We start from the raw sequence: 18,328 nt of genomic DNA on the forward strand, positions 1-18,328 counted from the left end.
GAGTACTTGGTATGAAAAACCAGTACAGATGAAGCTAAGAAGTAGTAAAATATGTACAGTTAATTCATATCTGTATTTTAAACCTTCTTGTTTCATTTCACTTTGACAGAGGAAAGTATTTTAATATTCTGTGTTGTATAGTCTTCACTTCTAGGTTTGTACTTGATCAATGATCAGGCGAGATCAGCCTGGTTTTTACAACCACTTAACGGTGTCCAAATCCAGTATATTTACTCAGACAAATAAAAGCCAAAATAGGGGCCTGTTAGTCCTTTTAAGTGGAGTTTGAGTATTGCAAATCCTGGGCCAGGACCCTGATAGTGACTTTGACCATAAATGCTGTAATTTGAATTGGTTGGGCACTTATTTTGTGTGAAGGGTGAGTTGGGGTGGTGGTGGTTTTTTTTTTTGAACAGTTAGGAAATACTGTGTACAAATAACTATATATAGATATATAGAGGTCTGTATGAAAATAACGTACAAATGCAGTGTTACTTTTGAGGGACTCAGTCTCTTTTGAGAGATCCAGGCAGCCCTTGTTTCTATTCATAGGATATTTCTTCTGCTTTTGGCTCTGACAGGGGAGAGCTGGCCTAAGGGGAACTAGCAAATCCTTCCTCAAGCTGCTATGCTGTAAATGTCATAAAAGAGCAATTCTGGTTTTATTTCGGCAGGATTTTGTGAACCTGTGCCTGACTTTGGGAGGTACTCTTGAAGAGTCCTACAAGTGAACTGCTTTAAAGAGCTATTTTAAAATGGTTTACTGTATGGGGAGTAGGAAGATGGTGTTTTTCAAGTGTGGATGATAGAAAACTGTACACTAATTCACTTCTGGGTTCATGTTTTTTTATTTTATTACTTTTTGCCACAACACTAAAAACATTGACTGGAGTAGTTAGTGCAATCAAGTGCAATGCAAAGGGTCAAAGATTTTAAGCATTTGCTCCAAGGATTGAGGCAGATTTAAGCAGTTTGTATCACCCAAAGTTACCTTTATAATAATCCTGTCTTTCTTGACCATGAAACAGCACTTGTCTCAGAAATAATGAATTCTTGACTTTTGTTTTCTTACCAGCTAGCAATGGGGAGAACACAAGTGTTATTGGGGAAGCCATTCAAGGTTGAGCAGGGTTTGGTCTGACTCCCGGGAGACAGCACTGCTGTCCATGGCTTGTTCTGCATTTTTAAACTTAAATAAGTCACAAGAATCCCATTCCCCATTTTCATTTTGTCCAAAATAATACTTCCTTAGACTAACATAAAGCTTTCCATCCTGGATGGAAAACATCATTAAATTAACAATGTTAATTTATTTCCAATTAATTTCTTACATCGCAGCTAAACAGAAATATAGCTCATCAAAAATGTTATCAGAAATTTGTGCTATATTGTCTGACTCTGTCCAAAAACATATCACATTGTTCATGTAATATCATGACTGTATTAAGCATATTTCATATTATGGATAGATAAAGTTAATATAGCGTAGAGTATTTTTTAAAGTACTAGCTGGAAGAAGAGAGGAAAAAAACCCCCAAAAATTCAACTCCTAAGTATGGCATAAAGATGCTAGCACCACCCAACTTCCTATTCCCCCATTGTTTCTGCAAAATAAATACTGAAAAACAGATGTCTGGAACATAATGAATTTGAATGTCCCCCATAACAAATTGTTACTTCTAAGCTGGAAAGGGCTTTATGAATTTTACTTTATGATTCACTCTGTTATTACCATAAAAATTGAGAGTTGCAGAGAAATGTGTTCAAGAGAAGAACCATTAATATTCTTTACAGCTTGATCTTGTTGGTTCAGATACGAACTGTGTGAATTCAGACTTTCCCTTACGTAAAATCTTCAGCTGCTGCCTTTACCGGATTTAGAGATTATTAAAAAAATCATAATAGCAGCTCAGGGAATAGTCGAGGTCTGTCCTATACTGTCTGACCCTGACCAGCTTTTCTCCACATGGCTTTAAATGTTCATGTAATATAATTTGGAACCAGTTCTGATACATTTTAATGCACCTAATCTCTTTGAGCACAGGTTTTGTACAGCCAGCGTGCAGAGCTCTGGGTAGGCAGCTATTGGGACTGCTGGCAATCAACAGCGACTGCAAAATTAAAATAGATCTTTGGATGTTACAGAAAGTCTTTCATTGCTGCAGCATTTTCGCTGCAAATTTAAAGCAGCTACAAGTGGAGAGTGGCGCTTTGAGCAGCTCATTCTTATTCTGACTGCAGCTTCCACTGCAGCATTTCCGTACACTTCATGTTTTTCTATTAGAAATGGCATATTAAAGAGATCCTCTTCAAAATTTTTTTGAGGCTTAGAGGACCTCTGTATATAAAATGTAGTCTGCTAGGCAGGGTAATGGTTTGCTAGTTTGGTTCCTGGCTGATGCTGGCTTACTGAGTGAGCCACAGAAAGTCTCTCCCCAGCACCTTTACTGCCCTGGCTGCTAGCTGAAAAATAGACATATGGATGATCGTATTTTATAAATATGCCTTTCTCTTAAGACAGTTCTAGAATTAATTTAGTTCTATTGAATTCACTGATGTCCTGCAGCAGAAGGCAGTATCTGCTGTTCCGAACAAATTCTGTTGCCAGTGTTGACTGGACTTTATTGTACTTTTGATTTTCTCTATTTTTTCTTTGGGGAGGTTCCTAAATTTTGTAGCTACATGAAAAAACAGAGGAGTAGGATTTAATGCAGAAGTCTTCAGAAATATTTCGGGGGGGGGGGTGTTATTTCCTATAAGACCTATAGTGAAAATTAAATTGTGAGTGACTTTATCTGAATAACAGTAGATACGCTGTGGTTTGATGGTTTTACCCCAAACATCCAAAAAGGATGTATACCACTATACTAGCAATCCATATATGTCTTTAGATGGTTTCCCAAACTAGCATCTCAAGAAGAAAGCCCTGACCAAAAAATCTTTATTTCTAATTAACCAGAGTATTGCAGCAGCATTTTAAGTAAATTTTAATGCAATGCATTATTCAGGAGGTATTCTGTTGGGGTTTTTTTGGTTTGGGTTTTGTTTTTTTTTTTTTTTTTTTTTTTTTTTCCACATCTTTCTTGTGGCCAGGGGTTCTGTCTAGGAGACCGCATTTTTCTCAGACTTCAAGTATCGATTGGTTAATTTGTTCATCAAGGTTATAAACAGTGTTAGCTTCAAAAAAAAAAACAAACCAAACCGGAAAAAACCAACCCAAAAAACCACAGCTAATTGTTTTTCCGTATAGCTCTCTCTCCTTTAGATCAGTTGTGATATTTTTTTCTCCAAATTTGTTGCTAGCATTTTTACTTGAATAAGGTTTTAGCTAGGTCATACTAACTCAGATTTCATGAGAAACTGGAAAAGTAACTGAGAGCAAGCATAAAAAAAAAAAAACACAACCCAGCACTCAATCCCCTATTCATCTTGGTCCATGTACATGATACATTAATGCTTATTATTTATTTAAATGCTTCAAATAGGTTTGGAGCCAAAAGGAAGACAGTCTGCCTTGTGAAGTTTGAAATATAAAAGACTGGCCCACAGAGGGTTGTATTTGAAACCCCAGAGAAAAAGGAAAAAAGAGGATTTAAATATATTCAGACCATAAATATGCTGTTTCTGTTGGGTAGCATGGAAGGAAATGTCTCAAGGAATTTCAATTAGCACGTAGTGATGGTTTAGAGAAGTGGAGCAGGAAGGTATCCTGCTTCATCGCTTGGGCTGTTCCCTGTGCGGGCTGGTCCTCCTCCCTCCTGTCCTCACCGCCAGAGCCCTTCTCTGTTTCCACCTGATCCATCACCTCACCTTCAGCACTGAAACCAGCTCCCAGGTTCTCAGATAACTAGTTTTGTGCTGGCTCTGCACCACCCTGTGCACCAGAGAGAGGTTCCCCATAAACATGGACTCCATCACTTCACTGTTTTCCTTAAAATCCCTTTTGATGCTCTTTGCCTTTATTCTGCAGTGGCTAGCCTGCTGGTATGGCGTGACCCCTGCCCGTGTAGATAGATTGTTGTTGTCCCCTGTTGCCTTGTGTTTCTCGTCTCTTTGCTGTTTCTTTTTCCATACTGTAGGTGTTGCCAGGTAGGGGTGATGTATCCTTTTTAGGTGTGTGCACGGTACCTGCCGAAATGGGATTCAGGTCTGTGACTGAGCTGCCTCAAAGCTACTGTAGAAGAGATACCTGAAATAATCATAGTGGTTAGGATGTGATGGGAAGGAAGCAGCGGAACAGAACTGCTGGGAAGTTTTCATAGGCTCTTTTGCTGCTGACAAAGAGGTGAAAGTGGGACATACTGGAATATGAGGCTAAATTGATTGTATTCTGTGGGACAAAACTGTACTGTATTTGCAGGCAATGAAAGGAAATTTAGAGATGGTATGGTGGGAAAGAGGGATTTTGAGGCATTTAAGGAGGCAGAGAGGTTACATGTTCAACAGGCTTGAGAAGGGATTTGAATGATTTCCTTATGCATGCACTTAGAAGAAAGGTCAGTATGATAATGAAGGACATTAAAGAGGAAGGAATTTTGATCAAAAGACGTGCCATTTTTTAGGGCTTGGATAACACAGACTGTTTTTAAAATAGGTGAGAAGCAGTTCTGTGCAGGCTCAGATCAGAGAGACGGGAAACATGAGATCAGGCATCAAAGGTGATCCTGTAAGTGGATGATTTTCTCTGTGACAGAGTACATGTTAGTGCTGTCTATTGTAATAGGGAATAAGAGAGAGAGATTTGAAACGTTAATAACAGCATTCAGTTCCTGGCTTGAAGACAAAATCCTGGAGATTTTTTTTTTTTTTTTATAAATGGCTGGACTGGGGAAAAGCTGGAGTACATTCAGGGAAAAGATAAAGAGTAGGCAGGAAACTAACAGCTTGAACTGTTAATTAGCTGGTAGTAGACAGATCACTTGTGCTTAGCCGCTGTCTTTTTTTCCCCCCTGTGTTACAGGCCAACAACAAACCGGAGATTGAAGCAGCCCTCTTCCTGGACTGGATGAGGCTGGAACCACAGTCCATGGTGTGGCTGCCTGTTTTGCACAGGGTGGCTGCTGCTGAGACTGCCAAACACCAAGCAAAGTGTAACATCTGCAAGGAGTGTCCAATTATTGGATTCAGGTACAAGCTTGCTCCCTTTCCGTGTGTGCTACTACATGGTGAATCAAGAGCTCTGCTTGTTTCCAGGCAAATCATGTGCTTGATTTTATGCATATTGTTCAGGGAAAAAATAATGGTGACAGGGCACGAGGGAGAGCGGCACCTAGACTGGGTACAGTGATGCGAGAGTTGAAGAGAACAAAAATCATCTATCAGTTAGGATATGGCCCTTCCTCTATGTCCTGCTCTTGCCTGCAGCCCTTCCGTGCCTCAACCAAAGTATTGGTAGATTGCACAACTAATACGATTTGCTTTACATTCAATCTGTCCTATACATGCAGTTGCATTTTCTGAATTGGATCCTAATGAATTGCTTTCTGTCATGGTATAAAGCAAGGAAGTGCCTTGAAAATTTGCAGACATCTAAAGCTACGCGTGCGTTTCTCAGAGAAAGAATGTAGTTGGTGGAAGATTAACCTGGAGTGGGGGAAATGTTGCTGGTCTATTTAAACATCTGGATCGACACCATGGTTACTATGGCAATGAATAAGTCACTGTGTTGTAAAATGGCTGTGTGTTGGTATGCCTGTTGAGAATCCACTTAACGGCTAAGTAAATACTCGCTTTCAATTATGCCTAGACTTGCTTTATCACTTTGCTTCGCAATAGCTGCTTTGTATGGTTTCTGTCCTTTTTATGCACGGTCGTCTCTTACCATTGGTTTTCTCCTTCTATGGTATCGTATAATTTTGTTTCTAAAACCCAGATGGACAACAGCAGTAAGCAGTACTACACAGAAAAGCCATCATTTTGCTCTAACCTGGGAGAGCATGAATGTTGCTTTTATGCCTGTAGTGTGGGCTGTGCTTTCTCCTATGCAATTTCACAGGCAATGGGAAACAGGGGAAATAATGGAAGATATTGCTTTGTTTTGCATCTGAGTTTTTCTTCAGTGAGGCTGTTCCTCTAATCATCTAAATTCTTCTCCTTCTGCTTTTATTCCCCTTGAATATCTTAACTGGGAAATGATAAATATTGCTGAGGAAGAGCTAGGGATAAGATGTGAGTAGTTCAACACATCCACAAAGTCTAATTTTCCCATTCACAGATATGGTTTGTGAAACTACTGAATTACTTACACGCTTTTATATAAACAGCCAAGGACAAGTAGGTGGAATTGAAAAATGCAGCACTTGGAAAATCAAAGGATGGCAAGTGAATGGATAGTCTGTAGTAAGCATCGAGAACTTGGGAAGCTCTCTGTTTGCGTCTAATTTTATTTGTCTGATCTCATCTGACTCTTAAATTTATATAACAAATCCATTATCATGATAGTTGAATCTGTCTGTTGCAGATTTTTTCTCTGGCTTTGCAAGTCATTGAGACCCTGCATACACACTTGACAAAAAGATACTCTATTGGAAAGCTTTTAGAAAGCTAATACTGTGTGCCTCAGTACATGTAAAACAATGTTCTTTTGAGGTCATTGTGACTGAACTGCTTCGCATATTTGGAACAGGGCAGCCCTTATGCCTCTGGCTCTTTCAAGCACTTCACCATAGCAGATACAACAGTTAGCTGCCTCATAGAGCTGGTGAGATTAAATAATGGCCCAAAAGTGCATTCGGAGTTTTGCATGGATGGCATGCCATGTAGGAAAATTGTTTTGATAGAGGTGCTAGGAAGGACACAAACAAATTCCTGCCTTGTATGCAGCACTTAGGAGTTTGCTGGAGCAACTTGTTGAGGAGGGCATTACTTATTTGAATTTTACTTCCTCAGGACATTCTGTGTTATGGATCACGATGAAAATCAAAAGAACTGAAATTAGCATTGTAGAAACAAAAAGCGTGGTGGTGTCTTTCGTGTGTTGAGAGACAGTGATTGTGTAGAAGTCTTCACTGTTGCCCAGTGTTAAAAATTTTTTTGAAGACTCGGATCGCTGATAAACGTCTGAGGCAGCAATACCTGTCCTCAGTGGCAGAGGAGCATTGCCCAGCATTGCACACCGTGTGACATCTCAGGGAAGAGAACTTATTAATGCAAAAAGCTTGACAAGCTGATATGAAGCAGTCACGTACAAAGCTCTGAAGCCGTGGGGTGTTTTTCCTCTTCTTTTAGGTACAGAAGTTTAAAGCACTTTAACTATGACATCTGCCAAAGTTGCTTCTTCTCTGGCCGTGTTGCAAAAGGTCATAAAATGCACTATCCCATGGTGGAATACTGCACACCAGTAAGTAGCTGTTTTACTGACCCTTACTGTCCCTTCTTATGTAGAAAGGAAAAACTTCATTTCCTATGTGCAAGGTAATGGAGCATTTGGGTGGCTTTTCTTTCCCCTCCCCCCCCCAATTAAATCACCTTTTATAGACTATACATGCCAGCAATTTCTGATGCTTAGTAAAGGATACTCCAATGGTTTGAAGTAAATTGAAGTTCATTGTTTGTACAATGCTGTGTCGTAATATATTATTGCATGCTAATGACTTGTTTGATGTTCAGTGCCATAGTTCACTTTATGGATCCTGTAGGAAGCCTGTGATTTGTGCAAATACTCATTCATATCTTAGGTCACAATGTTTTCTCCATTATCAATGTTTTCTCTGTATCAGTGTGAGAGTTTTCTTCCTTTCCTCAGCACGTTGTTTTCCTTGCAACACTATGATTGCATTTTTAAGTTCTTAACTATTTAATAGCACCTTTGTATTGTATGATCACTTGATGTTATAAAATACCAGGGAAGTTATCAAGAGTAACAAGTTAGATTTCATTTCTGAAGACTGGAAGCCGGGGTGTTCAGTGCAGCACAGTGCAGATGTGCTGCATTGATGGTGTGGTGAGGGTCCTTGCCCTTGTTTCACAGCTCTCAAAAGGATCGCTTTTGCGTGAACATTTCTTTCATACCAGAAAGCTGGCAAAAGAAATCCCATATTGCTCTCTATGTTCTCCTTTTTCTTTTTTGCCACTCATGACCAGGGCAGAAAGGCATAAATTAGAGGAGGTCACAAGTTGTCCTTCCATGGTGCAGCATGACTGAGCTTTCAGCTGCCTTTGCTGTTGTTTGTGGTGGACTTGAAGCAGTGCACTCTCTGGTTGTCATTTCCTAGTGTGTTGGGATAGTTCCTAGTCATGTACTTTCATCTGCTGGTCAAATATAAATAGTGAAAATAAAGCATCAAAATTATACATGGGCTAGCCTCGTAAAATTACATGAATGGTCTTTACGTCTTCATCCAAAAAAAAGGTATGGCCAAAATAAAAGTAGACTCTCAGCTTTTCTTAGAAACTTAGGAAAGGGAGAGGAAAAAGTGTTCCCCTAAAATATTATAGTAAAGCAAAACCACTATTTTTGTTAGTTTTATGGACATTTATTTACATTATCTATCAACTTTTACTGCAGCATTTAAATGGCAATATTTAATATGAATCTCTGCAAGGGCAACTAATGTGTGTTTGCTAGCTTTTTGTCGGTATTCATTGGCTGCTGCTTTTCAGCCTTGTCCCCCAGGGGTTGAGGTTACTGCAAAGGGCGATGTGCCTGAACTGCTGCACAAGTCAGAGAGAAATGCTGGCGCTGCCTGGGCAGGTCTGAACAGACTTCTCCATCGCAGACATTCCTAGAGCAGACTCTCATGATCTGAGTCGTAGGCAGAGCAAGCAACCAAGCGACTGCGTTGGAGCATTCAATCCGGCTGCAGCTGAATACCTCCTTGCTGAACTGGCTACAGTTTTGTTTTGCAGTTTAGCACTCATATTCTTGCTAATGAGATGACATGGGACATTTGTGAATGGTGCACAGAGTGCACAAACCAGCGACTTGCTACTATTTTCTTAACCTGTTCATAAGATGTGTTTTGAGGAGAGAGAAACAAAAAAGGATTGTGAGACACCCCCAGAGCCTGCAGCAGCTCATTGCAACACGGGGTCCTGCAGGTTTATCTTCTCCCTAAAAATGCAGATTACTAACAGGCAAACACGGTGGTGAACAGAAAACTTGCAACCACGTCCAGATTGCTGGATCAGAATAAAGAACCTTTCACAGCCAGTACATTTTCTTGTGAATCCTGAACTCCAGCAGCCCATGCTAATGTGCCGTGCCTGGCTGCACCAGCAGACAGATGAATTAGAGAAGGATTAACTGGGGGGAAAAAAATAGTGAATGTGGTGTACAGCAAGCCCTGATCTTTTTTGTGTTGCTGCTATTGGAAAAATAAACCCAAATGCTGTGTCACTGAACAAGACATCCACTGAAGCTATGGCGTCTAGTATGTAATTGTTTTCTAAGTCAATGAAAAGGGGTTTGCAGGTGGCAGAGCATTTTTTCCTCTTCCTCCAGACAAATCTCTTACCTTGAAATGCATTTTGGCAGACAAAAGACATGTGATGCCTTCTTTGACATATCTTTGCAATAGCTAGATGTGCACAATGAAGTGTTTCGATACTTTTATTCCCCCTCCCTCTTACTTCCAGGAAATTTTGGAGCACTGCAGTCTTTAATTCTGCTTAGGGGAAATTTGAGAACTCATGCTAAATATCTGAGGATGTGATAATTTTTCCTCTCCTGCAAAAGGTTGAGGCAGAATAAGGGCAAGACTGTTCCCTAATTTTCATTTAGACAGAAAAACTGCAACAGTTATTCCTGAAAGCAACACAGCTCGATTTATTATTCCAAGAGGTGACTTTTAAAGAGGTTTCAAATAAAACATAGAAGACAACTTCTACACCGGGATTTAAATGTAGGATCATTTTTCTTTTGGGGTTTAACGAACAGTGACACACCAGCATAAAAACCACCTTGTTAGAAGGAAGCATGTCAAATCGAGATACCTTTCTGCAGCTAGTGTTTACAATCGGGGCTGAGGTCTGGAGTAGGGGTTTGGAAAAGCACTTTCTTAAACCAAACTGCAAAAAGTCAGTTGGTGGTAAAGTTCTCCTTATGTCAAGAAATAGTTTTGGTTTCAGAATAGTTTGGAACATGCTTGGCCCAGCTGCCTATGTATTGCTTTGATTTAAGAAAGCTGGGGTGCTGAAACTCCACTATTTCTTCCTCATAAACCAGTTCTGCTGAGAATTTTGTTTTGGATGATTTTACTCTGAAAATCATGCAGAATAAAACATCTGTGGAATAAATCAGAAAGTTTGGCTTAAAATAGCCTCAGCCTATCATCTTGTCCACATAATAATCACGTTTTCTTTGCCTTTCTTGTGCTCCTTGAACATTTTTGAAACGGAAATTGGATCGTATGAGAGGTACCTGGTGCTTCTAGTTGTCACTGGAAGACATATTTTCTTCTTGGGATTCTTGTGCTACCAGCTGGATCAGGATGTTTCTGTGCAAACACACCATTTTACTGTTTGGTTGTCATGCAGAAGGTTCAGGGGAGCAAGGCGGGTAACAGTCCCAGGAAGGTGAAAACAAAGACTGTTTTATTGTTAGTCATGCCTGAAAACAATCCAAATTACACTCAAATGCAATGGGAATTGTTTTGAAAATAGACAAAGCAAGAATAAATGGTTATAAATGACACAGGTGAACAAACTGAACAGAAAGCTGTGCTTAATCCATTTATACCAAGACTAAATATTAAGTTTTTTTCTGTTCCCAGATGATGTGCTCTGCATGCTCTTCTGATGCCGATCTTGTCAGGAGCTCTCCTAGCGGCATTGCAGATGGCTGTCGGCAGGGGGAATTCCCTCCTGCTGGGGCAAGCCACGACACCTCAGTAAATCCCCTTTCTGGAGTCCTCTGCGTGGTCTGGGCATACCTAATCCCTCCCTTCCTCAAAATGTCTTTACTTCTGATGTATTGAGGAAGTGATACTTTAATATTATCGAGCATTATCTCAGTTTCTTGAAAATACAGATGCTGCCGCAGTGGCTTGTAGGTTCTGCTGTGTCACTTCTCTGCCAGTCATTGCTCACACCGTATTTTCCTGCCGGACAGACTGACTGGAAAGAGAGTCAAATTCTTTCCAGCTTTACATGAAGCTTGTAGAGGTCATCAGTACAGGGATAATATTTGTCCTTGCTGTTAATGCATTTCAGTCTTTCTGCAGATTATTTTTCAGGGCATCCTTAATTTTTCTACCCAAGCAGTCTTTAAAAAATATATACATCTGTGTTTCAGCAGCTCTGTGAAGGTTGGCTTGACTGATAGGTCCCAGCACCTACTTCCTCTCTAAATAGAAGGCATAGAGCTCATTAAAAAATGTCAGAAAGATTAACTTTTCCCTCATTTCTTTCCTTCAAATTAGATACACTGGAGAAGCAATATCGTTATGTGGGTCAGGAAGAACTTAATTTACTGTAGAAGAGCAGTATTTCAGGGTCGAGTGTCTCTGTGAGGTGCAGAGAAGGGAGTGCAGCCTGACTAAAGTAACTGAAGTCTTCCATTAAAATCCTTCAGAAAATTGCCTGACTCTTAATCAGTCTCGCAAGAAGTCTTGCATCTTCCCAGCAGACATCCTTTGAACTCTTCCTGGCTCATTCTAGTCTTTAGGAAACTAATTCCACTTTGCACTCCTCTGCTGGTCTCTACAGCAGCAAGAAAAGCTGACTGCAGGCAAAGGAGTAGAAAACTTGGAGCAAATTGTACTCTCCTCAGGGTATTGATCTTAAGTGCCTGCTAGCTTCAGATTAAACAGGCACAGGAAGAAATAACTGATCTAAGAGCTTTCAGCAGCTCACCTGCTTTTTATTTCTCTTTGATCAAAATATTAATGGCAGAGGAGGCTGAGAAAGGAAACTGCAAAGAAAACGTACCGAGAGCACAGGTCTGACTTTTGTGGACTGACAAGTCCGTGAGATGTAGATGACGAGTGTGTGGTAAGAGTCAGGATCCAGCCAATGAAGCAGCTAGCTGGACACACAGACTGTGTATCCTCCATTACAGCCATTTTCAGGCTGAACAAAATGCAGGTAGAGAGTGCCCTGAGCCACATGAGGAAATGACAAATTCTTGTCTAATTATTGCTTGTCCTCTTGAGATCACCTGAAATGATGCATGAGCCTGTCAGGGGTTTTTGGAGCTTCCCTTTTTCCTCCTTCTCCCCACTAGCAGTGTTGCTGTGTAATACATTGTAAGGTGATGGTGATAAATAAATCAAATTTGTGGCTCTGGAGGTCAAGCCATTGGCAGCTCTTCTTGGTGTGGCCACAGCTCTTCCAAGTGACCCAGCAAAAGAAGAGGCAACCAAAAAACCGTAATAACCTCATGAAAGATGATTTCATTGTGATTTGTGGCTTTCAGACAACTTCAGGAGAAGACGTCCGTGACTTTGCCAAGGTACTAAAAAACAAATTTCGAACAAAAAGATATTTTGCAAAGCACCCACGAATGGGCTACCTGCCTGTGCAAACTGTCTTGGAGGGAGACAACATGGAAACGTGAGTAGCTCTAAAGTTCCTAAGTAGCAATTCATTTGGTATGCTCTTTGAGCTTCCCAGCTGGTGCCAACTCCCTTCACTTCCTAATGCATAAAGCCTCTTTATTTCTTTCATTTTTGTTAACCTCGGCTGGCAGGAAAACACAAGCTGGGATTCCAATTGCCATTGCTTTTATCTGTTTTTACCTGTCCTTATACAGGAGCTTCAACTTCAGTTAGTAAAAGAAAAATACTTGCCGTCTTCCTGACAGCCTTATAAACTTCAAAGTTTCATATGGCAATTTGGAGACTAATGATCTCTTCATTAAATTTTTATTTTCTTCCAAATGGGTATCTTTCTGTGTTTTTGTTTTTTTTAATTAGGCTACTGTGTTTGCAAGCTTCCCAGCTGATTTCATCTTTTCTCACCCTATAAATTTAGTCTTATTAAAGGACTTTGAAGTCTTTATGGAAAAAAAAAAAGGCAATAATGATGCACATGGAGAAATCAATGAGTAACCCAGTTCCCTCTATTTTTTTTTTTTTAACAAGTTTAATCAGTTATTTAATGGCAGTTGCACACAGCTTGTTCTCGCTCTCTCCTTCTCTTTCTCTTTTAATTTTAGATTCCAATTTTTTTCTCACTTTTTGGTTGGTTTGCTCTTCACAGTCATTCATGTTGGTCTGTTGGATTTCTGTTTTTTAGTTGTTGTGATTTTTTTTTGTTTTAAACCTTTCTGTAGTTATTTTGCTGCTGAGTTTCTTCTGCCTCTCTCTTCACCTCCTCATTTTTTGTCTTGCAGTCCTGTTACTCTGATCAACTTCTGGCCAGTAGATTCTGCGTGAGTACTTTTGCTGAAGTGTGCTGCTGCTGCTACTGCTGCTGCGTTCCCTCACTTTTTTTTTTTGTTTGTTTCTTTGTTTAGTTTTACATAAGTTCATTTCCTTCTTTCTTTATGATTTTCTTTGGTACACTCTCTGAAGGAAGGTTTTGATCCCAATGAATAGAATGGGATAAATCCGGGAATTCCCAGCAATCATGGATTGTGTACTGTATACTCTTTCTGGAGTATGTATCTTCATTGAATTAACAGGGATTTTGGTGCAGTCCTACTAATGCTTATGAGAGTTTGTCATTTAAAAGCCTGTGTTTCTGAGTAAGTGTCGATCCCTCTAAATGTATACTAAATGCTTTTTTTGAAACATAAGTTGAACTTGATGGAGTTAATTCAGTTTCAGGAATAATGCTGTTTGGTAGATAAAGCTATAAATTGTTTTTATGCACAACCACGCACACCCGCACACTCCCGTGGCCCGATTTAATCCAAAGCTCACTGGATATTTTATTACAGATTTTTAGAAACAGTAAAATTTGTGAAGGCAGGTTGAAATGGGGAAATGTTTACTGTATTTTTTCAGCTGTTAAAAAAGCAGAATTTTTCAGCTATGAACTGGAATTTCATTCTTGCAGCATTCCTGCACGTGCATTGTCTTACTATTGTAGTAATACCCTCAACATAAACTAAAGATACATATATATATATATTTATCATTGTGGCATTTGCTACTTCTAGTGTTACGTGGATGATTTTAGAATAATGTTAAATAAGGATTATTTTTAATTCACATATTGATAACTATTGAGAAACTAATAAATAGAATCTTATATATTTCTATATGGTGAAATGTATATGGCTTGCACCTTCATTGAATTTTTGGTAGAATAAACAATAGTGAAATGTCTACATTTGAATATTGATTTATATTTTTCATTTGAAGCACAAAAAACTGGGAAGTCAAGTGAACTGCTCTTCCTCTAGGAAATTTACTTTAAGCAACCAGGAAATGCATATAGTACCGCAAACCTCATGGTTGAGGATTCACCCTTAGGAAACACCAAAAAGCTGAAACCAGACTGAAATAGAGGGGCTTTGAACTTTAGGATGCATTTTCATTTATAAATGCATCTGGAGACGATTGCAGCATACTATCTACTCAACTGTGGATCTAGATTTCTTACCCTTTAGAACAACTGAAAAGTTAAAAGTAACATTTAAAGAAAGTTTGGATAATATGGAATGCCGTTGCTTTTTCTGACATAACATGAAATTAAGCTGCCATAACATGCTTAATTCTAGTTCGCTTACAGCAATAACATTATGGTATATCTACACTGACAGCTTCGCACCAAAGGTTTGGTGTCATCTACTACAGGGATTTTAACTCGCATGTAATACTTAAGAAAACTTGAGAAATACTGAGGTGCTGGATTTGTACGGAGAGGTTGCACCTTTTATCAGGCCAACTCAGGTATCAGGTTCCTGAGCACAATCCTTTTGTCTGGTCTGATAAGAAAGCAGAAAATTAAGAAATGAATAGTGGCTGGAAAGAATTGCCCTTTGTTTTGTTCTGCTAACTTTGTTCCTTTCCTTAGTGCTAAACCACCAGGGCTACAACACAAGTTACTGAGCTAGTGAGGTTTAAAGCTGTTTCTCAGTTACAGGGCTGATTTCAACTTCGGCAGTCAAACCTCTTATTCTGGTTATCATAGAACTTTTCCCTGTTTTCTAAGATCTTGACTTTTTCTGGTGCTTTCATGCCAGTTTTCAAAGTACTTCAGAGTACTCCAGAAAAGCATAACCTAGCAGCATTCAGCAATGCTACTGCTATCCTGACATCAACATGTATAATATCTGGAACTGTTTATAAATACATACATATATAATTTTTGTTAGAAGTTAGTGATTCTGACTGCACGTTATCCAGTATTTTGCACAGATATTCTCCTTGCCAGGCATTAAAGGGGCAGCTCACATTTTTTCTGAGAATTTGTCTTATTACTTGGGCTGTCAGTGGCACAAATACAATTTACTTGATTCTGCACTTTCAAGAAGCATCAACTGAAATGGTTAACAGCAAGAAAAGTGCCCTCGTCCTGCCAGCCAGGACTCTGGGGTTGCAGGGAATTGCAGGAGGTGGTGTTTGCTGCTCGATTGCCACTTCACTTGACTGGAATTCCCCAGGCTGTTCCTGCAGACCCCAGCTTGAGCAATGCAGCTGTGGAGCCCTTGTAAAAGGGATGGTTATCCTGGCTAAATATTGGCTATGATGTCTCTCAGCCTTCTTGCTGACTGTTCAAACTGATTAGGTGGACTGAGTATGTGTGCTCAGAAAGCAAGGATAGGGAGCTCTAGCACAGATGGTCATCTAAGAGTATGTCTACACAACAGCCTGGAATACAGCACAGTCATTCTCAAGCTGGCTCAGGTACTGGCAAAAGTGTACCTCTGAGCAGCTGAATTCAACAGAAAGACTGCAGTGCTTCTCAACAGGTTTGCTTTCATAAGTAAACTTTTAAAAAGCTGTCTGAGGTAAATCTCCGTTGTAGTATGTTCTGAAGTGGAGACAAACCTGGAAATGTAGCCTCATCCCCTGCCTGCAGTTGATGGAATGACAGACGCAGCTCCAACAAGTTATACAGCACTGTGTTGTCTTTAAAATATATATAGATATATATTACACACCTTGTTCACTTCTGAAGGTGAAGCTTAGTGTCAAGGCAGCAAGTAGGCAATCATGCAGTCAGGCCCATCTTTTGTCTTGCACTGCTGCCAAAAGGGACATCACTTCTCTTCATTGCCCAGTTGGTCCCAGCCAGGGGCCGTCCTTTCCTTTGTACTGGTACAAATACATGTGCAATGCCAGGGTAAGGTGGACTAGGAGAATGATCCAGCTCAAAACTAAAGCTACTTTTAACACAGATTTCCCAGTCTGTGCACAGTATTAGCAGCAACATTTGTGTGTGCGTTGAAACCAAGACCTCCTCTTTCATTGACAGTACCAGCTTAGACCAGCGTAACATCTACTGTATGTCAACAAATAAAAAAATGGGCATGGCATCAGTTTATCAGAAAACCATTGTTATCTTGCTCCATAATCCACTGCTCTAGATAAATTGCAGCCTTTTCTCCCCCCTTCCCTTCAGTGTAGATGTTCTTACACAAAATAGGATATCAAGTTGCAGAGAAGCAATTGCCCATCCACGTGAATCTCTGCTGTCCTGAGGAACTCTGTGAACTGAGTTTTAGACTCTGGTGTGCTGTGGTAATGTTTGGACATGTGATGGGTAAAAGTACAGTTGGAGGCCAAAGCTCATTTCAGACAAAATGGGATTTGTGATACTTGGTCTGTAATGTCTTAAAGAGAAAAACTCTGCTGTTCTGTGAGAAGGGACATTAATGATCATGAATTTTGTGTATCCAGCATACGGCTCTATGAATTCGGAAGGATCCTAACTTTCTAGAGCCCTTTGCAGGCTGATTAGAAAACTGGCAGATGACCAATCTAGTAGGTTTACTGCAGGATTATCAAACTCCTAACACAGGAGCATTACGAACCATAAGATTATTACAGTTTTGGTTTATAACCAGTAAATACAAAACTCAACCTGCTCTTGCAATGCGGTGCAATCCCTGCTGGGCAGATCCAGCGTGAACCACAGTATCCAACAATTTAAAATGGGGGGAAAGTCCTTCCTCAGTCAGGAGTTCCAGAAGGAGAGGCGGCAGAGACGGAATAAAACTAAGTTGAAATTTAGCTAAAATGCGAGATTGCCGTACAATTTGGGATCATTTTTTGTTATTCCAGCACCTCCTGATACGTGTAGATTGGCAAAATCCCACATGGCAGCAAAGGGTGCTCTCTGAGCTGCATGGGCAACATAATTCAATGGTGACGTTTTCCAGAGTTGAGGCTGTAAGAAACAATACTCTAGCTCATGAGAAGTCCCATGAATTGTTCTCATCCACAAAAAAGTTTGATACCATCTGATTTGCCAGGCAGAAAACCCAAAATAGTTGACAGTTTCCTCCTGTATAACACACTGATCTACAGTTCAGATTACAACTCTGGAAAGACGCTAGGCAAAATCATCAGTTTCTGCAGTGTGTTATTAAAGGCTCGTTTCAGACATTTTATGTTTCTTGTATTTATTTCTAGTTGCTCATGGAGTAGTCCTTAAAGGCTCTTTTAAGTGGGATGTGCTGGAAGCAGGCACTGGAGCAGAGCGGGAGGCAGAGGAGAGGTTCCCAGCAGGGCTTTCACAGCTGGCACAGGCTGTGTGTGAAACAGAATTACCAATGAAGGAGGCAGGTGTGAAGGGAAAACCGGAGCGAAAGCTCATCCATAAATCCTTTGGAAGAGGGTTCTTCGGAAATTGGTGTGAAGAAGAGTCATTGCAACAGACGGATTGCAAAATGGTCAAAATCCCCAGTGTGGTACCACAAAACATTGCACCGATGGCTTGAGGAGGCACACACAGCGCCTGGAGTTATAACGTGCTGTTTATCAAACATAGCGTAAGCATAAGGCATGGAGATGTGAGGGTATAGGCATAGCTAAGTGTTTTTCTACTTTTAAAGGGGTATTGTTTGTGATTAATCAGTGTTTTCTGCCTTATAGGCCTGCCTCGTCCCCTCAGCTTTCACACGATGATACTCATTCACGCATTGAACATTATGCTAGCAGGTATGAGACCAGCTGGACGTTAGGCAGATCTTTCTCTAAACAATCATTTAAAAAAAAAAAAAAAATCCCAAAGGCTAGCTGCTACCTGAGCACTCCTTAAAGAAACATAGGGTTTGGGGTTTTGCTTTCCAGGCTCTGGGATGCAGAGCATTGCCCATGGTTGCTACTAACCAGCCTGTCAACTAACTTGCATGCCAGAGCACCTGTGTGTTCAGAAGTGGCCTTCAGGTCCTGTGGGGTCTTCATTAAGCTGTGCACTCAGGTTACTGGCTTTTTAGCAGGGCCAATAGCGATAGGACAAGGGGTAACGGTTTTAAACTAAAAGAGGGTTG

The 18,328-nt window shown here is 40.2% G+C and overlaps 1 protein-coding gene across 10 annotated transcripts in view; it reads left to right on the forward strand.

Annotated features, from left to right (window-relative positions):
• The window catches only part of DMD (dystrophin), a 1,304,666-nt gene that overhangs the window by 1,253,439 nt on the left and 32,899 nt on the right, over positions 1-18,328 (forward strand). For 9 of the 10 annotated variants that reach the window (XM_087759563.1, XM_087759562.1, XM_087759568.1 and 6 more), the window contains 5 exons: positions 4,961-5,127; positions 7,228-7,339; positions 12,356-12,492; positions 13,274-13,312; positions 17,931-17,996. In XM_087759563.1, the coding sequence (XP_087615689.1) occupies positions 4,961-5,127; positions 7,228-7,339; positions 12,356-12,492; positions 13,274-13,312; positions 17,931-17,996 (521 nt within the window). The remainder of the gene's footprint in view (positions 1-4,960; positions 5,128-7,227; positions 7,340-12,355; positions 12,493-13,273; positions 13,313-17,930; positions 17,997-18,328) is intronic. The other variant, XM_087759572.1, reaches the window with a different exon arrangement.

Source organism: Nipponia nippon, unplaced genomic scaffold (genome assembly GCF_047370975.1).
Source record: "Nipponia nippon isolate SJK-2023a ecotype South Korea unplaced genomic scaffold, ASM4737097v1 scaffold_2, whole genome shotgun sequence".
Lineage (NCBI taxonomy): Eukaryota > Metazoa > Chordata > Aves > Pelecaniformes > Threskiornithidae > Nipponia > Nipponia nippon.